Raw genomic sequence first — 25,128 nt, forward strand, 5'->3', positions numbered from 1 at the left:
AATCAAACTCCCAACCACCATGGCAATGCTGATATTTGCTGTTTTGCTTAAGATCCTAGCTCTGAAAGAAATAATGGGAAAATCTGTTTTCTTTCATTTTTTTTAAAGTACATTTCTAATCTTCCTGGTGGTGGAGAAAAGCTCAATCATGTGCTCGTTACACTTCAGAAACAAAATAATAAAAAGCATTTCAAAGGTATTAATTCTTTTTAAATGTCACCATTTTTTTTTAAAAAGATCCGATTTTGGGGGCTCGATTGACGCTTTCAGGAGACGAGGGGGTCAGGAGTCTTGTACAACTCAAATGAACACAACCAGAAGTGTCTGTAATACAAAAAGAAAAGTGATCCCCCTGCCGAACTTCCCTTTCCCCCGCCTACTTGTATTGTTACCCCACTAATTCTCCTCCCATCCCATCCCATCCCAGTCTCAGGGCTGGCCAGCTTATCTTCGCCTTGTGTCCACATGAGATTGCAAGCGTCTTGGGCCAGGGCCCCTGCCACATTTAATACCTATACAGCACCATGCATGCCTAGCCGCTGTCACAGGGAGCCATGCCCAGTGGATCCAGCGTTACCTGACTCCAGCAAGGGCCAGCCTTCCCTTTGCACAGAGGGAGAACCTCCTGCTCCCGCACAGGGCAGCACCTGGGCCCCTCAGCCTCGTTGTGAGCCCAAGATGGCGGCGGCCGCGGGCTCGCCCCGTGTGGCGACACTCGGTCCCCCTCAGCCTCGTTGTGAGCCCAAGATGGCGGCGGCCGCGGGCTCGCCCTATGGGGCGGCGCTGTGGCCGCAGGCGGGGTGGGAGTGGGGTTTCCATAGCTGCAGTGAGTAGGTGTCACACACCAGGGCGCTTCCTGGTTGGAGGCCGCTGGGGCCGGGGCACTGTACGGGGAAGCGCCTGCGGGGAGGAGGCGGACGGAGGCCGAGGCAAGGTAGGGACGGGACGGGACGGGACGTCCGGCCACTGCGCTCCGACTTGGGACCGGCGGCCGCCCCGCTCCGTCCTCACGGCCGGTGGGTCATAGGGGAGGCGGACTCCTCCATTCCGAGCCGCGGGGGGTGGCGAGCCGGGCCCCTCCACTCGCGGGTAAGGGGGGGGGGCGGACCTTTCTGTTCCGAGGGGTTGAGGAGGCGGACCCCTCCATTCCGAGTGCTACACGGGTGGAGCGCCGGAGCTCTCCATTGCGGGTGGGGGCAGCCGGACCCCGCCACTCACGGAGGGGGCAGGACCCCTGTCAGCTTCAAACCAGAGAAGGGGCGCAGGCCCCTCTGCTAAGCCTGTGTGTGTGTCTCCGCCCTGTTGGGGAGGGGGCCGGTGAGGACAGTGTCAGGAGGTGGGGAGTTCCGGGGGCTGCCTGGGGGGCGGTGCCAGCGGGATGAGGGGGTTTGGGTGATCCAGGGGGAGTCTGATGCCATCGCCGTTGAGGAGAATGGGGAGCTCAGATAAACTGGGGGCTCTTTGGTGTCACTGCCTTTTGAGCCGAGGATGGGCTCTGCGTCAGGGCGATGGGGGGGGGGGGTATTGGATAATTTGTGGGCTCTCTGGTGTTGTTGCTGTTGGGTGTGTGTGTGTGTGTGAGAGAGAGAGAGACGTCACTCTGCCAGATAACCAGGTCTATGATAACCTCTCTCTGTTGTAATTGCTGTTGGGGATGGAGCTCTGTGTCAAGATGGCTGGGGGCTCTTTGGTGCCATTGCTGTTGGAGAATGGCAGAGTTTGGGATAATTGAGGTCTGGATATTTGAAGTAGCAATGGGAACTTTCTGGCGCTAATAACTATGGACACTATCAAAACTCTGGGTTATTTTCTTGAAGGTGCCAGCTGGCCAAGCCTTGAGACTGAAGTGCGCACGCTTAGTATAGAACAGCCTGACTAAACAGGGTTCCCACGTAGCGTGCTGCCAATATACTTCAATCGCCGTGGCGTTCTCAGTCCTTGGCATCTACTGAGACTGCCAACAAAAGAGCTGGTTGTCAAACTATATTGTGGTTTTTGTGGACATCTGTCTGCAGGGAACTGGAATGAAACCAAAGTTATTTCACTGTTGACTGGGGCTGGATTCAGATGAAGACAGAAATGGTCTGCCTCCTTCTACCATCTCACGAACCATTCAGTTGCTCGTGCACACTTAAAGAACAACTTTCTTTGTGTAGTTGCGGTTTGGAATAAGTAGTGGCACAGAAACTCAACTGCTAGGGGCTGACTGGACTTTAGCTCTAATGGTGAATTTTGATGGAATGAAAGTATATTCCTTCTCTACAACAAATAAGTAGCTTTCACGGTGGACCAGTGTTGTATAATATCTTCACAAAAGAGTAACTTTTGTATGATTACTTAATGTGTCACTAAATTTGAGTATTCTATTAGCTTCTAAAGCTGCTATTGCACAGTAGAAACTCAAATTTTGTTAGGCTTACATATACTAAATCCAGGAACCAATTAACATTGCAGAGAGCCAAAAGCAATTTGCTGAACACTTTTTTGTAGTATAAGTACTCCAGCTGTGCTCAAAGAAGAGGGTGTGTCATTGTGCTTATTTGATTTGTGCTTCTACTGTATGCTTCCTCATTTGTGGTTAATCAGTGAGTCAGTTTAGATTATTAAACAGTAGTATGCAGTGTTGTAACTGTGTTGGTCCCAGGATATAGAGTGAGAAAGTGGGTAAGGTAATATCGTTTATTGGAACAGGGCAGAAGAAGAGCTCTGTGTAAACTCGAAAGCTTTTCTCTTTCACCAACAGAAGTTGAGCCAATTAAAGATATTACCTCACCCACCTTGTCTCATTAAACCATACGACAGTTTCATTATTGTGAATTTTATGTTCTCTCTCTCACTTGGGCATAACTAAACACCAGATCAAATTAAGTTCTTAATTTGTTGTAAGTTTCGCTTTAGTGGCACTGCGCTTAGGTGACTGTGCTTGCCTGTTTTTAAACTTGAACAAATCTTTTATATAATGTTACTGATTATAACTTCTTACTTCAGATGCAAACTGAGTGCAGGGTGAAATATTTTTAGATTACTGAAATTGCCTTTAAACCAGCAGTCCCTTTGCTCTCTCATTATGTGTCTTGGAAACTAATAATTTTAGATGTTATATTTTGTTCATTTGCTGCCTGTCAGAATTTCAAATATACCCTTGTGAAAGCTCTGAATCTGTTATCTTTTGAAGGATAATAGCAGTTTAGGCTTCTGGGGAAAGTAAATTACACCAAAATAATTTCTTTGCATTTAGGCTCTGTTTTGATCACTTTATCATGATTTTATGTATATAAACTCTGTGGGTATATGACACACACTTGGTAAATCTTCAGGACAAAGATCCTATGGTCTCTCTGCTTCCTGATGACTGGAAATGTACATTCTTTCTTATTTGAAACGTCTGTCCATCTAAGTTAAAATGGTACTAAAATTGAGTATGCACAGAACAGTAATTAGAGCTGAATTTCTAATTATAATTTTAAAGGAATCTCATACTTTGGCATTGCATGGATGATGCAAACTGCATAGAACAAGGCTATCATATCCTGTAATTTAGTTACAGCCCTGATTACATTCATGATGGTTTACGTAGAAATTACAGTTTACAAGAGGAAAGTTCAGAGTCAATGCTGATACAATGTTAGGTGGGATATGATGTATTTTGATTTTTTTTTTAAGTAGATGTGAATTTGGTGTTTCCTTCCCATACCTGAGGTATCTAAATACTCCTTTCAAAGCTAAGAGGTATTGGTAGCTCAGTGACTGTGTAGGCAAACATGTCAGCATTTAAAGCTCAGTAATAACTTGCATACCCTGGAAGGATATTAGAACCTGCTTTATTCATAGAGGCAATATTGGCCAGGCTTAACTGTTTCGGAAAAGAGTACAGGACATAAGGTATTTATTTTCTACCTGGCTAGCTACCGGAAGGCAGAAAAGACCTTGATTCAACATCTTACATGAAGATAACCTTTCTAAGGGACACATCTTCACTACAAAAAAAACCAATTAACGGTTTCCTGTCTCACTGAGGAGCATGTGGGTTACAATACTTCTTAATGTTGTTGGTATGTAAGAAAACAGTCTGTAACTTTTGCAAAAAAAATCCCCGAACACCTTTGTTAAAAAATAAAAAAGATGCTAAGTGACAATTCTATAGATGCTTACTGCATCATTTTAAACATCCCCTTCTTCTCCCCCCCCCCCCCAAATTTTACCACACAGTAATAAATATGCTCTTCTTATCAACTGTAAAATGCATATTTGGTCACAACACAGTAGCCTCCACTCTACCCCCTACCCCCATATTATTCTTTCATCAGTAATCTAAAAATACTAACAACACACAATCTTAAAAAAAAAAAAAAACAAAAAACAAAACTGCATGTACATATTGATCAGCCTCAAATGCAATCCATGTCCACACTTTAACTATAAATTTGACAATGTTACACCTTTTTTAAACTACATATGCAGCATTATTCTTGAGGAACAGAAAGTATACTTCAGCATAAAAATATTTACTGATATGTCTCATTTAACAACATATCTTCAAAGAAAATATTTAGTTAGTGAAATCATTTATCACCGCCCTTCTTACCCTCCTCCCTCCCCCTGATTAGAGTTCAGGTTACAATATAGTGAAATACGCATTTCTTCATACTTAATAAACACACACTTTGTATTTAATATGCGGGCAGTGTAAAATTTATGATCACCTTAACTACTAATTTCCTTAGTTTTTAGGGTGCTTGGATTTTGTAAATGATGTGGTGGATAACTACATTGTTGTCACTTAACAACACTGACTGTTTTTCAAAACTAAGGGTTTGCTTTTGTTTATAGAGCTGTGTTTTCCTGTCCACGTCAGCAATAGAAAGTATTGTAATTCAGATATCCCTACTAAAGCAGAGCGCTGTGCTAGTATGCTGTTTTTCCTGTAGCATAGGTGAGACAATATCCTCCTAAAAACACATTTGAGTGCAGGGTTCTGATTCACCAGTTGACTCCACACATGCAGTCCAATTGCAAGATTGGGGCCCAAATCTGTATAATTCCAGCCATAAGGATACTCTAGTATAATAACTGTAATTAGTGTAGTAAGTGATTAAATGTAGTGAACATTACATTTGCTAATTTTGACATCAATAATCGAAAGAAAACTGACAGGACTGCAGTTCTAATGATATATTTTAACTAGGCATTTTATTTTTGTTTAAGCTGTGTGTGCTTAGATGTTCAATTTAGCAGTCATTCATGGAGAGAATCAACAGGACTTGAAATGTCAAATTTTTTCTTTAGCAATTGCAGCATCTCACAACTTTGTGTTCTTTTGTTTTTAAATATGGTTACTCAGTGCTTCCATTTTCTTCTCCCTCCTAAGTCTGTCCTTCTCACATTCCCTCCAGTGCACAGGGGCTGGTTGCAATGTTCATTGGTGTTTATAAAGCCACAGCACTGTTGCATTTTTCTTTCTAGTTGTCCCTTTTGCCCATTTTAGCAATTGATCCAGGAGTGGGAGCTGGCTCAACAGTACATGACTATGCTCTTTCCTTTACTCTTTTGGCATTTGCTACAAATCTGTAAATGTTATGCTCAGTCACACTTTTAAAGAAGTTTGATAATTGTCTCTCCTTGTGTGTATTCTCTTTAGCCTTATGAGATGAAGAGAGTTGAGACTTGAAATCTGAGTCAGCAGAAGGAATTATCTGGTTTGACTAGCACAGGTGGTCAGACTCTGCAAGTTATATTTGGTTCTGGAAAGAAGAAATAGATCATATTAGAGAATATTCCTTAGTTTACAGAAAGTCTATCCTTATGCACGTATTGAAAGAAAACTCTCTTTATAGCCTAATATATAATGGATTTTGCGTTTCTTGTTTTTGGTTTTAAGTTAATTATGAGAGAGTCATCTCAATTTTAACTGTTTTCATACATCTGTATAAAATTGCTCATAGCAACAGGATGGAGGTTATTTAATAAACCTTCTAAAGCGTACTTTGCTGTGCTTTTACTATTACAAATCAATGTTGCATGTTTAGCTATGGATAAAGCCAGGCATGTATTGTTTAAAAAAAATAAAAAAAAATAAACATCTGTCCTACTTAGGTGCCTTGTTTCGGTTTGGATTTTTAGATTTGACAGGTATGATGGCTTACACTCACACTAGATGGAGTTGTCACTTTTCAAGACTTGGTTTCTTGGAGGAGCGGGGAAAGTATAGAAGTTAGTGCCAACAGCATATTTATTTACTAAATTTTGTGTATGGTCATCTCGTTATAGAGTACTTTTTACTGCATCTTACTGCTAACTGAATGTACTTGGGAGGAAGTATGACTTTTATAATAACGCTACATCTACTAGAAAAAATATGATCAATCTTGTATTTCATGCCTTATGAACATTTATTACCCATAAGGGAGCAGTTAATGTTTATGAATTAGTCTTTGAAGACCTACTAGAATGACTTTTACAAGAAAGTGAGAATTTTAGAAGATTAAATTTCAAGAATGTTGTTTCATATCATAAAACAATGAAATCCAAGAATTAACAAAGACACTTTTTGGTGTGAGGTTTCTTTCTTTAATTTTTTTTTTTTTTTTTTTTAGAAAGGGGATGACAAACTAAGGAAAGTAATTTATTTTGAAAGAATCATTTTTAATTGTTTGGGTATAAGTTTGTGAGAATAATACCCTTTTCTTTCTTTGTTCAGGACATGTATACCTCTGAGAAACCTTTTCTAAGAAGATACCTTGGTTCTATACCTGTCTCGGGCTATATGCAAAGAAGTTTCCAGTCATGAGTGAGTAAATTCCTTTATTTTACCATATCCTCATAAGAGTTCAAAATAAGGATTTGTAAAACTTGTTTCACAGTTTAAAAGAAACCTATGCTTCTGTGTTAGGTTTTGAAAGTTCCTCTTTCACAAAAAATATTTAGGTAGAATTGACATCTGGAAAGGTTCCTCTTTTATTTAAAAAAAAAAAAATAAGCCAAGGTGATTCTTAAACCAAAGAAAAATTGATTTATTGAGTAGAATTTATTTTATGAACAAGAAAAAAATATGGTTATTTATGTTTTTATAAGAGTTGCTGTGCTGACAAGATTTTGGTATAATTTAGGGAGGAAAGTTCTGAAACAAGTTGATCTTGTTCATTTGAATCAAATATGCCACAGGCTTTGAGCTAGAAAACTTATTTGTGTTACTAAAGAACTCCAAAATATGTGGGTGTCCACTAAATTAGAATATTTGGTACAAATCCAGCATAAAATGAAGGGATTTCATTTAAGGGAACAGGGAAATATATTAACCAAGTTCCAGTGAAGAGGTGTGAAAGCAAATGTGCTTTGGCTTGTGTTTAGGAATCTGAAGATGAGTCTGGCAAAAAATAGAGAAGGAAGGAAGCCAAAAGCTCCAATATCAGGTCTAAGACCATATCTGATTGTGGAGGTTTCTCTTTTGTTCCTTTTCTAGCAAATTGAGGTGGTGTTTGATCTCTTTTTAAAAAAAAAAAAAAAGTGAGTTGTTTGTTAATGGAGTTTCACACTGGTAAGACCTAGTAAAATCCATGACAGCAACACTAACTGGAGTTACATTCCATAGAAACTACAGTGAAACATCTTAATACAGCCCTTTCACAATTACAAGTACTGTATTATGTAGTCAGAAGGCCATATCAAGTTTAGTTCAAGACTTAATCTGCTTCTAAATTGTGAGTTCACTGGTTTGTCTTTTTTTAAATCTATTACTTCACTTCCCAGTACAAAGAACCACGATGGTATTCCTCTTTCTATCTGTGTTAGCAATAGCTAACTAATAAAACCATGTCCATAACAGTGAAGTCTCATTAACAACATAGGCATGCACAGAACCTATGGCCTGGATCCCCTGCCTGTTGAAGACATTGGCAAAAGTCCCATTCATTTTTAACATGGCCCTTGCTTAAATAGCTTGCTTTGAGGAAAAACAGCTGTTAATTTCAGCGCCATTCAAAACAAGGGAAAACCATTTTTTCTTGTCAATTAGAAAACGGCAAAACTGATAGAGTAAATATTAATCAATCTGCCCCCCCTCCAAAAAAAAAAAAAAAAGACTGCAGCTATCTAAAAAGAACTATCAGGTTAATTTACTGAATGTAAGTGGTATTATTTAGCTGTCACTGTGGTTGGATGCTGTTTCTTTATGTAAAATCAGTAAAATGTTTTTTCCTGCACACAGCAGTTTGCATGGGATCTGGTTCTGTTTAAAACATTTATAATATTGCATAAATAACACCCTTCACTGATGATTCTTATTAAATATACCAAGCATTCCATAAACTCAAATATACCAGTTTGTCAAAGGCTGCTAGTTTAGTCTTCCTTGATCTGATACAGCATCAAGGATGTTGTCAGTGCCTGGTGAAGTGTGGATATTTGTTTTGTCTGATAAATTTAGTTTCCTCTCAGAGCATAGTTGCTATGTCAGTCTGGTTCATAAAATATTCTTGTGATTGTCGTATATAGAGTCATTGCAGGTTTTGTAACAATGAATGATTTCAGTGGAGTTTTGGTTGAGTATGGACTGGAGGATTTGGCCTGATGTTGGGAAGCATAAGAAGTCCATTCTGAAAATCAGTTCAGATAAAAGTTAACACTAGCATTGCTAAGGCCAACATTGTCAACCGTGACCACAGATTTGGGGTGCTAGTCTGAGGTACTATAGACCTGATTTTTCAGAAGTGTTGAGTGGGAGCTATGAGCTCGGCACCTTTTGAATATTAGAACTCCAGCATCTCAAGTTGGACATCTGTAATCAGTGTCTGTTTCTGAAAATTGAGCAGTTTTTGTTTGTTGGCATTAATGTTACTCAGTATGTAGTCACCTGTATTCAGGGGAGCAGCATATCTCTCGGTCAGGTGCAGATGCTCCTTTCCATGATAAGTCATGGATTTCAAGGACAGAGTTGTAAAGATGCCTTTTCCTCTAAATGAGATTAGAGGAGAATGTTTATTTACAGATGTTAGCTGTAGAAAGTATTACAACTATACTGGCTGGGGGAAGCATTAGTTAAAGTTTGCTTCCTTAAAAATGTCTTGCAGTAAGAGCTGTTCCCTGTAATATTAGATTATGCTCTTCTAAATGTCTTGTAGACTCAGAGGTATTTCCCATGTCAGGGAAAAGATATTTACTTGTATCTATCTCAATGTATAAATTATGTCATTATTCACCCTTGCATTGAGAAGAGCTAGGGCCTTATCTGCAGTCAGATACCTTAAAGTAGTTTAAGTATGCAGTTCTCGTTTTTCCTAATTTTCAGACCTGGTAGTGAAGTTCCAAATGCACATTTGATGTGTAATATAAAATATTAAAATTTCAATCTCTTTAATGTGCTATGAAGTATTTTAGATTATATTGTCTGTTCTACCATCTGAACAGTGTGATTGAACATAAAAGCTAACATGTAAGGCCTTGGTACTGCAGATGCTTATCAATAACTTTTAAGCATGTGAGTAGTTTCGATTGACTTCATTGGGACTACTCCTGGTCTGAAAGTTAGGCCCCAATCCTACAAACACTTACAGGTTTAAGCGAAGAATATCTATGGAAAGATAACTTCTGTGTATGATGGATTCTGTTGCCCATGGATAATTTTTTTTAATAGATTATCTGACATGTTCAAATGTAAGTGGCTTTTATTGTAGTATTTGTTTCACTGGGTTGATATCTAGTGCTTTTTATAAATGTCTGCTGAGTTTACAGAAAGACAATTAAATCCAGCTGTCAAATCACACATATAGTAAAATTATTTGTACAGTGTGGCAACCAGATGATACATTGAAGGCATGGTAAAGATGTGTATTATGTTGTAGTTAACTATTCTGGATTTATTTCATATTTAAAGATAAATTACTTATTGCAAAAATCCTGGCTGTACCTAATCTTGCTAAAATCCCACAAGCAGGAGTTTGTTCAATCTGTTTGTAAAAGTTTTTTCTTCTTAGTGACATTTAGCTGCAGGAAACTTTTACAGGCTGTCATTACAATTTTCCTATGATTACAGGCTCCCTGCTTTTAGTATTTTTTTCTTTTCTTCTTTTTTGTTTTGATTACTCCATTGAAGAAAGAGAAGGTCAACGCAGTGAATTTTATTCTTTGAGCTGCTACATTAACTTGGAATTTAGAAACAATGAAATTTAAATGTTAGTACACACTGTTGTACTAAATACTAACATTCTTGCAACAAGCTGCTAACAGCTTCAGTTTTTTTAAATCAATGGGATGTAGTGCTAAGGCTCTTTCCTCCCTCCCCCCAGATCCCTCCAAATAAATTCTGCTGTCCTAGTTATTTGTATAAAATGATTCTGCTTTGACTATGCGTACATCAATTTCTCACACCCCCCAAAAATCTTACAATGCACAAGTTTGGGAAAATAACTTGCCGTTTTGCACGCATCAGTAACATTTCTTACTTTATAGATACATTGGGCTTTATATATATAGGGCAAGAACTCTGACGTCTTTTTTTATTTGGAAAGTGGATGCCACTGCGATCTAAATAATAAATATTGATGCCTTCAGATAAGAACAGACAAGGTGGGACTAGTAATGATGAGATCTGAAGCCTTTTACTTCTTCTAGGCCAGTGTACATTACAGACACTGGTAACATGTTCTGTGGATAAAGCGGACTCAGCTGTCAATCTGACACTTTTTCATGAGAAATAAACTCATACATAGATGACCCCTGCTCCCCCCCCGAAAAGGGCCCAAAGAGAATGGAGCAGACAGGCATCATAGAGAAAAGCATTGCGTGTACACATTTTCTCACATGGTTGCAATTGAGAACTGAGTATCCTGGACCTCTGTTTTTGTAGGGCTTCCTGGCATTTGCACATATCTTACCCTGTTAAACAAGATCTGAACTTTGGGTTATATGTTCAGTTTTTCTAAGCCAGGTTGTGTTTGGAGTGAACTTGTAGGGCTAAGTTACGGTGTTCTGTAACACAAATGCTGGCAGACACACAGTTCTCTGTGCTATCATGAAGTGTGAGGCTATGTGTTTTGTGTATTCCATATAAAGAGGTTTTTCAAGTAACTCGAAGACTGATTGATTAAAAAGGTTTTTAAAAATACTTTGTTACAGCTGCTGCCAGTGAGTTGCAATAGAACATCAAAAAAGGAAGAGAGACCAAGTGGCTCTCATCCACAAAATAAACTGCATCCCTTGGAAAACGAAAAAGTGAATTTAAATGTACTTATAATGAAGGGTAATAAAAAGCTGCCAAAGAAGATTAAGTTATTGCTTTTTATATGCGATGTATTGTTATTTATACAATCATTTTTTAACAACACACAGCTTTATAAATTCTGCCTAAATGTATGTTGTATGAATGTGACTTTTTTCCAAAAGTTGTCCTAACTTCACAGGATAGTATATGTTCTTCCAGTCATTATATTTCTAAAGAATAGGAAGATGGAAAAAATGAAGTTTTTGTTTCTGGCTCTTTATCCCTGAAATTTGAAAACATTAGTCAGATATCAAAAGTTTGGTGATAGAACCATGGGGGATTCTATCCTGGGAAAGAGTGACTCTGAAAAGACTTGAGTGGTCCTGGTGGATAATCAGCTGATCCTGAACTCCCAGTACGATCCTGTGGCCAAAAGGGCTAATGCAATCCTTGGATGTATAAACAGGAGACTCTTGAGTAGAGAGGTTATTTTACTCTGGAATGCTGTGTCCAGTTCAAGAAGGTTTCAGAGTGGTAGCCGTGTTAGTCTGTATCAGCAAAAACAATGAGGAGTCCTTGTGGCACCTTAGAGACTAACACATTTATTTGGGCATAAGCTTTCATGGGCTAGAACCCACTTCGTCAGATGCATGGAGTGGAAAATACAGTAGCAGGTATAAATATACAGCACATGAAAAGATGGGAGTTGCCTTACCAAGTGGGAGGTCAGTCTAAGGAGACAATTCAATTAACAGTAGGATACCAACGGAGGAAAAATCACTTTTGTTGTGGTAATGAGTGGCCCATTTGACAAGAAGGTGTGAGTAATAGTAGGGGTAAATTTACTATGGGGGAAATCAGGTTTTGTAATGACCCAACCACTCCCAGTCTTTATTCAGGCCTAATTTGATGGTGTCCAGTTTGCAAATTAATTCCAGTTCTCCAGTTTCATTTTGGAGTTTGTTTTTGAAGTTTTTTTGTTGAAGAATTGCCACTTGTAGGTCTCTGTTCTCGTACTGGTTTTTGAATGTTAGAACTCCTGATGTCAGATTTGTGTCCATTTATTCTTTGGCCAAACCGGACACTCTCTATGCAAATGTACATGGCAGAGGGACATTGCTGGCACATGATGGCATATATCACATTGGTAGATATGCAGGTGAACGAGCCCCTCATGGTGTGGCTGATGTGGTTAGATCCTGTGATGGTGTCCCTCAAATAGATATGTGGACAGAGTTGGCACCGGGGTTTGATGCAGGGTTTGGTTCCTGGGTTGGTGTTTTTATTGTGTGGTGTGTAGTTGCTGGTGAGTATTTGCTTCAGGTTGGGGGGCTGTCTGTAAGTGAGGACTGGCCTGTCTCCTAAGGTCTGGGAGAATGAGGGGTCATCCTTCAGGATAGGTTGTAGATCCTTGATGATGCGCTGGAGAGGTTTTAGTTGGGGCTGTAGGTGGTGGTCTGTTACTTTCTTTGTTGAGCCTGTTTTGTAGTAGGTGACTACCACTACAAAAGTGATTTTTTTTCCTCCCTTGGTATCCTACTATTAATTGAATTGTCTTGTTAGACTGACCTCCCACTTGGTAAGGCAACTCCCATCTTTTCATGTGCTGTGTATTTATATCTGCTACTATATTTTCCACTCCATGCATCTGACGAAGTGGGTTCTAGCCCATGAAAGCTTATGCCCAAATGAATTCAAGAAGGGTCTTGATAAATTGGAGAGGGTTCAGAGATTTGCCACAAAGAATGATTTAAAGGATTAGAAAACATGCTATATACTGATACTTGAGGAGCTCAATCTATTATTTTAACAAAGTTGAAGGGATGACTTAATCATAGTCTATAAGAATCTACATGCAGAACAAATATTAATAATGTGCTCTTCAGTGTAATGGAGAAATGTATAACATAATCCGTTTGAAGCTAGACTAATTCAGACTGGAAATAAGGTGTAAATTTTTAACAGTTCGTGTAATTAATCACTGGAACAATTTACCAAAGGTTGTGGTGGATTCTTCATGAGTAGCTGTTTTAAATGGATTGCATGTTTTTCTAAAAAAATGCTCTGGGAATTATTTTTGGGAAGATCTATGGCCTGTGTGGTACAGGAGGTCAGACTAGATGATCACAGTGGTCTCTTTTGATCTTGGAATCTATGAAACCATGAACTTGGAATTCGAAAGAGCTGTAGTGCGTACAAAGTCACAAATGCTTAGACTGAAAAACTCAAGATGTATTCACAGTGAAATAGTGGAATATTTTAGTGATTGCTGTTATTTCTGGGTTGTTGGGGTTTTTTAAGTAACGGGAATGAACCAAAATTCACCAGTTAAATATAAGATTAGTAAATTGCTAAGCACTATTGCATCTTAAAACTTGTGTGATTGACAACATTCAATGCAGGGTATTTACAAAGGGAAATATATACTGCATATTGTGATGGATTGTCGTCCCTGGGGTACAATCTGGGTGCCGTGGGAACTGCTGTGCCCCCTAACCAAAAACTGAGTTGGCCCTTCTCACATTGCTCTGCTGGTGATTCAGCCAGCCTTTCCAGGCCCTGTTATCACCCAACATGACACCATGTGGCACCACACACCCAACTGAGCTACCTGAGTGCTTTACCTTAGCCACTCAAAGACAAAGAGCCAGTTTCCCAGCTCCCCAGCCTTGCACCCTTGCTGGAGTATAAACCCAGAAGTATATAGTCTTGCACTGCACGGGGATCTGTACAATGCAAGCTCATTAATATTTGCTTCCCCCTCAGCATGGAAAAGATATGCCACAGCCTTTATTTACAGAGCTGAGAGTTTCCCAGACACTTCAGTCAAAACACACTGGTTAAGATAAAACCTAAAACAAGCTTATTAACTACAGAAAGATTTTAAGTGATTATAAGTGATCAAAGCAGATTACATAACAAATAAAAAGGCACAAACTAAATCTAATATGCTAGATAGATGAGATTTGAATTAGCAGTTTCTCACCCTGAAACAAGCAGTTCACCAAGTTTCCATACACAGGCTAGAAATCCCTTTAGCCTTGGACCAGCACTTCCCCCAGTTCAGTCTTTGTTCCTCAGGTGTTTCCAGGAGTTCTCTTGTGTGGGGAGTGGGGCCAAGAGATGATGTCACTTCCCAACTTATATAGTTTTTCCATATGGTGGGAACCCTTTGTTCCAAACTCCTTTCCCAGTTCAGCTTGTGGGAAAAATACAGGTTCCAAAATGGAGTTCAGTGTCAGGTGGTCTGATCACATTCCCTTGCATGCCTTGCTGAGTCATAGCAACCATTACCATAGGCTGGGTGAAACGTTCACAGGAAAGCTAAGCTCTTCCGCAGTCCATTTTCTTTGTTGATGAGCCGTTAGCATTGTCTAGCTTCTTCGTTCTTGTACCTGAAAGGCTAGTTGTGGGTGTCACCCAGAGTAAGCACATTTGAAATACAGATATACAGTCAATATTCATAATGTCAGATACAAAAATGATGCGTGCACACAAAGAGGATGATCAGATTCAGCAAATCATAACTTTTCCAATGACACCTCACATGACCCATCTTGTACAAAATGCATCATAATTATGCCAAAATCATATCACAATCATATTACTATAATGAATATGGGATGCAGTGTCACACATATCTTGGTTGAAAAGACCTGTGAACTGCCTCTTCCTGAAGCTACACAGCAGAGGAATTTAATAGTAACTTGGTGTGGCATGGCTCTCGGGCCTTAAGGAGAAAAAATAGGATAATCGTGTTAAGCCCAGTCATGGGCATAGTAGAAAGCGTAAGTAGTTAAAAACTTAAATCTGTACTTCTAGTGACCTTTTTCACTTAAACACTTTTACTTTCAGGGGTTAATACTTTCCTCTCTTGCTGTTTTGTTCTTGGCATATCTTGCCTTTTGGTCTACTCTTCTCTTCCTTCGGTCTGCAGTTTTTTACTTTAATCACCTGTCTGGCTTCTCTGCACTTCAGAGATTGCAGTCAGCACTAGAGGGAACAGAGTGGTTACAGCAGTAGCACCATGCTAGAGGCAGGTATCTGGCCTAAATGGAGAATTGGTGTTTAGGTCAGAATTACTAAGTTATGGAAACTTCCTTGCCTTTGAGAAAAGGCCTTGACTGAGCTGTAATTAGGAAGTTCTGGAGAGATCAGAGATTGGACTAAGATACTGTAGCTTAATGTGTAGAGCACTTGAAAGTGGAATTTCTGTCAGCTGATATATAGAAAAATGTACGTTACTATCACTTTTACTCCCATAATCTGTTTTTTGGCACATCATAAACTATAAGTTTACTTTTTAATAATACTTGTGGATAAACTTCACTGAGGTCAGTACTTGATACCTCACATAGCTGGATTATACTGCCTTTTGTCTAGTGCTGTCTGGTAACTTAATTTCAGTGCTGTGCTTGAAAGTGTGAAGCACTGTCTAAGTGTTAAGTGTCCTTACTACTTTATAGCAAACTGTCAGACAGCTAGTTAGAGGCTGCATTTTGTATCTGCAAAACAGTGATAACAATATGTCACAATGATGAATTGCTAAAGGGAAGTGGCCTCCACAGACAAGACCCTGTCCACTGATCTATACCTCGGTCAAGGTTCCTCCCTCACTCTGAACTCTAGGGTACAGATGTGGGGACCTGCATGAAAAACCTCCTAAGCTTATCTTTACCAGCTTAGGTCAAAACTTCCCCAAGGTACAAAATATTCCACCCTTTGTCCTTGGATTGGCCGCTACCACCACCAAACTAATACTGGTTACTGGGGAAGAGCTGTTTGGATGCGTCTTTCCCCCCAAAATACTTCCCAAAACCTTGCACCCCACTTCCTGGACAAGGTTTGGTTAAAAAGCCTCACCAATTTGCCTAGGTGACTACAGACCCAGACCCTTGGATCTTAAGAACAATGAACAATCCTCCCAACACTTGCACCCCCCTTTTCCTGGGAAATGTTGGATAAAAAGCCTCACCAGTTTGCATAGGTGACCACAGACCCAAACCCTTGGATCTGAGAACAATGAAAAAAGCATTCAGTTTTCTTACAAGAAGACTTCTAATAAAAATAGAAGTAAATAGAAGTAAAGAAATCCCCCCTGTAAAATCAGGATGGTAGATATCTTACAAGGTAATTAGATTCAAAACATAGAGAACCCCTCTAGGCAAAACCTTAAGTTACAAAAAAGATACACAGACAGAAATAGTTATTCTATTCAGCACAGTTCTTTTCTCAGCCATTTAAAGAAATCATAATCTAACACGTACCTAGCTAGATTACTTACTAAAAGTTCTAAGACTCCATTCCTGGTCTATCCCCGGCAAAAACAGAATATAGACAGACCCACAAACCCTTTGTTTCTCTCCCTCCTCCCAGCTTTTGAAAGTATCTTGTCTCCTCATTGGTCATTTTGGTCAGGTGCCAGCGAGGTTACCTTTAGCTTCTTAACCCTTTACAGGTGAGAGGAGCTTTCCCCTGGCCAGGAGGGATTTCAAAGGGGTTTACCCTTCCCTTTATATTTATGACAACCTCTTAAGTAAAGAGTCCCAGAGCATATTATGTGACGGTGTGAATTTTGTTCAGGTGGATGAGGTGATTCCACATGGACTATATTTCAACATATTTCCCTACATTTAAAGAAAAAAAACAGTGCAAAAATTTGAGGAAATAACTTCTCTTGTGTCGTGATTTTACCCTTGCAGATGATAAAATCCCTTTGCTGCTTGTCAAGCAAGTGGCCCAATAGAAAATGAGCATTTTGGTAATATGCAGAATCTAACTCCAGTTTTCACTCCATAGGACAATTATACTTCATGCCTCTGAGGAAGTGAGCCAAATGGAGGTTTTTTTGAACATGGTGTTTTTTTTCACCCAGCAAGTGCCTGTTTTTGTTAATCACTAGCTTTGTGGAAAGCTATTTTGTTTCCCTTATATGGGTCTTCCTTTAGACTGAAGACATTTTGTTTAGTTCAGTACATTGCCATGTTGTTGTCTTTTCTTGGGAAGAATGGACGTTAGTGCCTGACATACAGTGACGTCCTTCAGGACCCTATAGTCAGGTCTTCCTGTCCCACTTGTCAGAGGATGAAGAAGGAAGAACTGCCACTGTGAAATGGCAGCTCCTTCCTTTTGAATTTATGGGCAGCTAGGCTTCTACAGCCATAGTATCTTTAGCAATACAGCATCGAAGGTAAACTTCTGCAGCCTCTCCCTGGCACAAGGACAGCATGATTCCTCTGAAGAGGAATTGGAGAATGGCAAGTCTCAGTGAATCAAGGCATGCATTTGCTGATAGATCTTTTGTATTAAGCTGAGTCTGTACTAGAGACTTCAGCTGACGTAACTACATCGGTCAGGGGTTTGAACAGGTGCAATACCTGACCACTGTACCTCTTCTGACAGAAGTCCCAACTGTAGGCATAGCTATATTGGCAAAGCTGTGCTTTTACCGGTATGGCTTGTTTTGCTCCTGGGGGATGGCTTTACTTTACCAGTACAAAGTGCAGTAATGCTTGGACAGCTGCGTCCACACTAGGAATGCTATGCCAGTATGTATTCCAGTAAAGGTATACCATCAAAGCCTTCCTATTCCTGGGAGTAGGCAATAGTAATACTCTCTTGGTGATGTGAATTATCTTCAAATCCATTCATAGGAGAACATTTCCCACTATATGTGAAGGGTTGGGAGGCTTCAGATGCGTTGAAGGGAGATTTCCAAAAGCAACTGATCCTGAGCAAATAGAAAGCTTTCTAATGTGCGTCATGATGTTCCTCTCCTTTTGTCTGTGCTGTTGATCAAGCAATATACAGCATTGCATTGGAAAGACTGAGCAACCACCATCCACCAGTGGCATAGAATTGTTGATAACACTAAACATTAAGGAACAGCTTTTTAAATGGTTGTTTCTTATTGTTCAGATGTTCTAATTCAGCATATCAATTTGCTGATTTTAAAGATATGCACTTATTTTAAACTACAATGATTGATTTGTGGTTAATCAAAAAGCTACACTACTCTGTGGCATTCCTCTGTTCTTAACATGTTTTCTTATTGGATACAACCTCTTTGATTTGTAGTACAGATGGAAGATGCTGGGGACTGATACCATATGTGGTGTAATGCAAGTAATCCCAGCAGGATTCCACGACTGGTTCTGTTTTTGTTTAAACTTAAGATCTTTTCTTCATTTAAACCATCTAACTTGCTGACTCTTAACTGTTGTTCAAAGGGTGTTTGCAGAAGTTTTGTGCATTAGGTAGCTATGTTGAGGTGCTATTATATCTAGCAGCTGGTGAAAAAGTTGTTTAATCTCTCATTGGAAAAACTATAGTTAAAATCCTTGCCTCAAAATTATACAGAAGAATGGCCAGACTGGATCTGTCCTGTCCCCCCGTCCACACCCCGCAAGGCTATTGGCATGCCTGTGCCTTCTCTGCTGGCCAAAATTTTTAAAGTGAGTAGGAAAGTATATACAGTAGAAGCTGTTTTATACAGTACTTCACCAACCAGAAATCTCTATAAACCGGCATTTCTGATCTTCATTGAAATTCTGGTTTATAGTCTGGCTGGCTTGGGGTTGGCAGGGGGTTGCGGCGCGGGAGGCGGTGTGGAGCGCGGGCTCTGGGAGTGAGTTTGGGTGCGGGAGGGGGTTTGGGGCATGGGAGGGGGTGTGGGGTGTTGGATCCGGGGGGCGCTCACCTTGGGTGGCTCCCCAAAAGTGGCAACCTGTCACGGCTGCTCCTACACAGAGCCGTGGCGGGCAGCTCCTCACACTTCTCGTGCCCCATGCGCTCACTCCACAGCTCCCATTGGCTGGAACCCTAACTTCTCAGAATAAATTTGGAAATTTTGAATTAAAAAGTCTGTAGTTAAAATATGTTGGTGGTTCCTTTATTTTTTTAACTTCCTCCCTTGGTCTACATAATATGTAAGACCAATCTGTAAGGTTAAAACCAGCAGTTCTCAAACTGTGGCTGTGGACCCTTGTACTCTGGAGAGAGCTGGCCGATTACATGATGCTGTATGTTTTCTTGGTTTTCAGTTGTTAAATTGCCTTAAAGGCAGCTACAAATACGTCAAATACTTTCCTGGTGTTACATAGAAATGTAAGTGATTTCTGTAGTTACAAAAAAAGTATTTTTCAATAATAAATGGTAGGGTAGGTAGGCCGTAATGCACTGTTTGTATATTATGGTGATTGGTAAGCTTACAAAAAACTTACGTGCAATTGTTCAGGTGTGTATGTAATCTGCACAAATGTGATTGGAGATGTCTTTTGAGATGTGAACACACACTGAAATAGCTTGAGGACTCCTGGTGTGTACATGGGGAAATAGCTGCATGATCTTGATCATTTTGTTGACCACTATAAATGTGGTCAGCTTGTCGTAGTCAGTTAAAAGTATTCTGTTGTAAAACAGATGTAAAATGATGCTAAATAGTAATGTTTTTTTTGGTGAGGGAGGGAAACTTACCACCAATCTGTGAACAGAAACATCTTTTGATTATTATTTTTGCTGTATTTTTATATAGAATTAAGTACAAACAGTACTGAAATTATTCAAACTAATACTAAAACGTAACTCAGATTCTTCTAAACCAAGATCTGAGGAGGTTAGATGGAGTGGAATAAGCACAATCTACTTCCTGAATCAGTCTAAAAATTCCATGTCCTTTCTAGAAAACAAATTGAATGAACGTCTGTACGTTTCCAGCCTCCTTCTCGGCCGTGCATGCACATCCATATGTCTCACAAATACCCCAATGCCTTGTTACATGTGTGTAGAGTGCCTAGCACACGGGAGATGCGCTCTCTCTCTTACATGTTGATGTAATACACTTAGACTTCTGTAAGACATTTGACTTGGTACTCCATGATGTTTTAATTAAAAAAAAAAACTAACTATAATGAGAAAATTAACATGGCACATAATTAAGGCTACGTTTTTGTCACGGATATTTTTAGTAAAAGTCATGGACAGGTCATGGGCAATAAACAAATTCACTGAAGCCCATGACCTGTCCCTGACCTTCACTAAAAATATCCCTGACAAAAGGGGTAGGCGGGTTCAGCACCCACTCCTTCTGGGGCTCCCAGGTCCCCCACCACTGTGCTGCATGGGAGCTCTGGAGTCCCCCTGCCCATGGGGCTGGGCTGCTGTGGGGTCGCCTTGCCCCTGGGGCAGCTGGGAGCTACAGGGTCTGCTAGCTGCCTGCTGTGGCTGGGCAGCTGTGGGGTCCCCCCACAAGGTGGGGGCTGGGAGCTGTGTGGGCGGGGCTGGCTTGGAGCTCCAGCCCTGGGGCAGAAAATGTCACGGAGGTCAATGGAAGTCACAGATTCCGTGACATAATCATAGCCTTATACATACTAAATAGATTTAAAAAGTGGCTGACTGGTACCAAAATGTAACTGTAAACAGGAATCGTCATCAAGTGGGTGTGTTTCTAGTGAGGCCCCACATGTATTGGTTCTTGGCCCAATATTATTTAACACTTTTTTCAGTGTTCTGGAAGAAAGCAAAATCATCACAGATTAAGTTTCCAGGTGACCTAAAAATTGGGGGACTGGTAAATAATGAAGACAGGTAACTAATACAGAACAATTTGGACCACTTGGTAAGATGGGTACAAGGAAACAGTGTGTTTTTTAATACAGCCAAATTCTTATTACTTATTATTATTTGTATTACTGTAGTGCCTACAGGCCCTCGTCATAGACCAGAATCCAATTATGTTAGTTGTTGTACACAACACAAAGATGAAAATGTATATGTATAGGGACAAAGAATGTAGGCCATAGAGTCCCCCATCCTGTAAGTATCTGGAACAGTGATTCTGAAAAAGACTTGGTGGTTAATCAGCTGAACATGAGCTCCCCATATGACACTCTGGTGAAAAGGGCTAATGTTGTTCTTGAATGTGTAAAAACAGGTATCTTGAGTAAGATCAGAGTGGTTATTTTACCTCTGTATTTGACATTGGTGCGACTGCTACTGAACGACTATGTTTAGTTCAGGTGTCAACAATTCAAGAAGGATGTTGAAAAATTGGAGAGGATTCAGAGAAGAGCCATGAGAATGATTATAAAAGATTGGAAGACATGCCATATCGTGATAGACTCAAGGAGCTGAATCTATTATCTTAACAAAGAGAAGGTTAAGAGATGACTTGATCACACTTTACAAGTACCTGTGTGGGGAATAAATATTTGATAATGGTCTCTTCAGTCTAGCAGACAAAGATAACCAGATCCAATGGGTGGAAGCTAGACAAATGAACATTGAAAATAATCTGAAGCATTTTGACAGTGAGGGTAATGAACCATTGGAATAATTTACCATGGGTTGTGGCGGATTCTCCATCACTGACCATTGTTAAATCAAGATTGGATGGTTTCTTAAAGTAATGTTCTAGTTCAAACAGGAATTATTTCAGGGAAGTTCTGTGGCTAGTGTTGTGCAAGAAGTCGGGCTAGATGGTAACAGTGGTCCTTTCTGGTTTTAGAATCCATGAATGTGTTCACTGTACCTAGCACTATGGGGATAACCCTTCTGGCTGGGACATCAAAATGCTTCAACATAATAAGTACCGTATATACTTGTTCATTAGCCCGTTTGTTTACAAGCTGACCACACCCCTCCAAGATGGATAGGTTAAAAATAGTAAAAACTGTATGACCCTTTCAGAAGCCAACCCTATATTTCAGGGGTTGGCAAACTTTGGCTCCTGGCCCGTCGAGGTAAGCTGCTGGCAGGTCGGGAGTGTTCACAGGCACGGAGCCCCTCAGCTCCCAGTGGCCACGGTTCGCTGTTCTCAGCCACTTCCCGCAGCTCCCATTGGCTGGGAACGGCAGTTAACCGAGGGGCTCCATGCCCGCAGACTATGCAGGTCAAATGGGTGTAGGTAGGATGGAGGTTTGTGAGTTTGTTGTTTATAAAAAAAAAAAAAAAATTGCCTAAACCTGGTTGGAACATTGGGCACTGTCAGACTGAGGCTGCAGACCAGACCACTGAGAACAGCAAGTGTACTGCCATCTGCTGCCTGGAAAAACAGGTGATTGTGGAAGTTTTTGTTAGGTCAGGTCCCCATTCTCCTACATTTTGGTTTTATCATCTTTACTTTCAGAAAAGGGAGGCCATGACTGCTCCTGTACACCCATTTGACTGTCTTCTAAGTGAGAATTGCTGCATGCAGAGGCCTTGTCTACAAGTGCTTTTTCTGCCCTTTGTCAAGCATCAGTGCAATTCCACTAGTGGTAACAAAGGCACACAGAAGTTTTTACCATGTTATTTTATAGATCGAGAAATTGTGATAGAGAGAGGTGCAGTGACTTGTAGATGCGGTATAATCCTAGAGTTAACCATATCTAGCCAACATGTTTTAAAACGCTGCTTATCCCAGTCTACTCTGAGTGCCAAATTGTATTGTATTTTAACTTGCAAGTTAAAATATGTTAACAACATGTTTTAAAACACAGTGCTTTGTCTGAGTAAAACTAATAGTGCTGGTAAAAAATATGCACAGCAACAAGTACATGTCCTAAAAAGGAAGGTGGAACATTGTGGATTTGCAGGCTCTTAAAATCAATTTTCCAAATTTAAATGTTTTAAATGGTAAAATCTCTGTATTAGCCTCCTTTTACTATTTATTTTAAATTAATAGTTGAGTAAAGAAAGTTTCACTTGTCTGGTGGTGTTAGCTAGATTATTATGAAAAGATAAATAAAATCAAAGTCTAATCAAGTATATTTAAACTGAAGGCTTTAAATGATTTAATTGGGGATTGGTCCTGCTTTGAGCAGGGGGTTGGACTAGATGACCTCCTGAGGTCCCCTCCAGCCCTGATATTCTATGATTCTATTTCCCATTGTATATCTTGGCCTTATGGGTAAAGGAAAATTCACACTTTAGTGAGCAGTATTTATTACTGCTGTCTGTTCTATGCAGCTAATGAATCCACATATTTTGCAATGGTTAAATAAGGTATCGTATCTTCTCTGTAGTGGTGGTGGGCAGCTGCATCCTATTATTTCTTGAATTAAATATCAACAAAGGCATGTTTCATTCAGTGAAGAATTTGATCTTGCTAACTAATAGAGACAGATGGAATTGTGTAGTTACCTTGGTGGTGTGTAAGAGGGTAAAATGATCTTGTTAATATTTTTCTCAGCAGAAAATTGAAGAAAGACTGTGTTTAAGGACAAAAATATATTCTTTTTCTCCATTGTCTCTTTGAATTGATCTATAGTCTTGTTAGTCTTTAATATAGTTCCTTTTGGCACAATATGTAGATTTTACAGAATCACTTAAAACCACAATAGAGTATTAAAATGCAGTTGTGAATACCATTAAAGTTGTGACACAAAAGCCAGGTTGTACAAGATTGAAGAAACATCTTGCTGTACCTGTTATCATGATATATTAGTAACTTACATTTCTGCTTTGAATATCTTTTTTTGGCTAACTGTTTTATTGCAAAAAGAAAAGGAGGACTTGTGGCACCTTAGAGACTAACCAATTTATTAGAGCATAAGCTTTCGTGAGCTACAGCTCACTTCCTCAGATGCATATCGTGGAAACTGCAGTTTCCACGATATGCATCTGAGGAAGTGAGCTGTAGCTCACGAAAGCTTATGCTCTAATAAATTGGTTAGTCTCTAAGGTGCCACAAGTCCTCCTTTTCTTTTTGCGAATACAGACTAACACGGCTGCTACTCTGAAACCTGTTTTATTGCAACAACCTCAACTTCATAAAGTATTTCTATTTTAATCTTCTAATATGTAAATTTTTCCTTTGTAATCTGTCAATTGTTAATGTACATAATTTATTAAAAAGTGTATTATGGCTCTAACTGTAATATATAGTGTATGAGAAATTGTATACTTTTATTTTTTCCCTACAAATGTACACTAAGATGAGATTTGGTGCCTGGATTCCTATGAAGGTTTCCATTGATTCCATTTCTCTGTCAAGTTTTATTAGATGAAATCTGATCTACAAATGAACTGTTAGGATATAACATTTTAAAAAATAGATCAGTTAAAACGGTATTTATAGTTGTATGATATTTGGCTTTATTTTTTAAAAAAGTGTAGACTTGGTTAATGTGGATTGGTGTCTTGTGAAATATGTTTTGTGGAAGAAGTGGGGTGAAGAATCATTAAGAATCTGTATTCACTGTTTTCATAACATCCAGGTATCTAGGCTGACATGACTGTATTGAAAGGACTTAAGAATAGCTACTAGGGCTGTCGATTAATCGTAGTTAACTCATGCGATTTAACTAAAATAAAATTAATTGTGATTAAAAATTAATCACGATTAATTGCAGTTTTAATCACAGTGTTAAACAATAGAATACCAATTGAAATGTATTAAATATTTTTGAATGTTTTTCTACATTTTCAAATATATTGATTTAAATTACAACACAGAATGCAAAGTGTACAGGGCTCACTTTATTTTTATTACAAATATTTGCACTGTAAAAATGATGAAAAATACTCTTTTAATTCCCCTCATACAAATACTGTAGTGTGATCTCTTTGTCCTGAAAGTGCAACTTACAAATGTAATTTTTTTTTTGTTTTGTTACATACCTGCACTCAAAAACAAAACAATGTAAAACTTCAGAGCCTACAAGTACGCTCAGTCCTACATCTTATTCAGCCAATTGCTAAGACAAGCAAGTTTGTTTACATTTACGGGAGATAATGCTGCTGGCTTCTTATTTACAATGTCACCTGAAAGTGAGAACAGCTGTTCACATGGCACTTCTGTAGCTGGGGTTGCAAGGTATTTACATGTCAGATATGCTATATGTTCATATGCCCCTTCATTCTTTGGCCACCATTCCAGAGGACATGCTTTCATACTGATGACGCTTGTTAAAAAATTAATGCATTTAATTAAATTTTGACTGAACTCCTTGGGG

At 39.5% G+C, this 25,128-nt stretch overlaps 1 protein-coding gene across 5 annotated transcripts in view; it reads left to right on the forward strand.

The window, feature by feature from the left end:
* Positions 1–583: 583 nt before the first annotated feature.
* The window catches only part of USP6NL (USP6 N-terminal like), a gene marked incomplete at its 5' end in the record, with an annotated part of 224,119 nt that continues 199,574 nt past the window's right edge, over positions 584–25,128 (forward strand). For 2 of the 5 annotated variants that reach the window (XM_084617573.1, XM_084617570.1), the window contains 2 exons: positions 584–1,016; positions 6,698–6,787. Coding sequence is in view for 4 of the 5 variants with exons in the window: in XM_084617570.1 (XP_084473696.1) it covers positions 6,784–6,787 (4 nt within the window). Of the gene's footprint in view, positions 1,090–1,168; positions 1,337–6,697; positions 6,788–25,128 lie in introns of those variants that run through there. The other 3 variants (XM_084617571.1, XM_084617569.1, XM_084617572.1) reach the window with 3 other exon arrangements.

The sequence above is a fragment of the Lepidochelys olivacea genome (assembly GCF_965140295.1).
Source record: "Lepidochelys olivacea isolate rLepOli2 genome assembly, chromosome: 1".
Classification (NCBI taxonomy): Eukaryota; Metazoa; Chordata; order Testudines; family Cheloniidae; genus Lepidochelys; species Lepidochelys olivacea.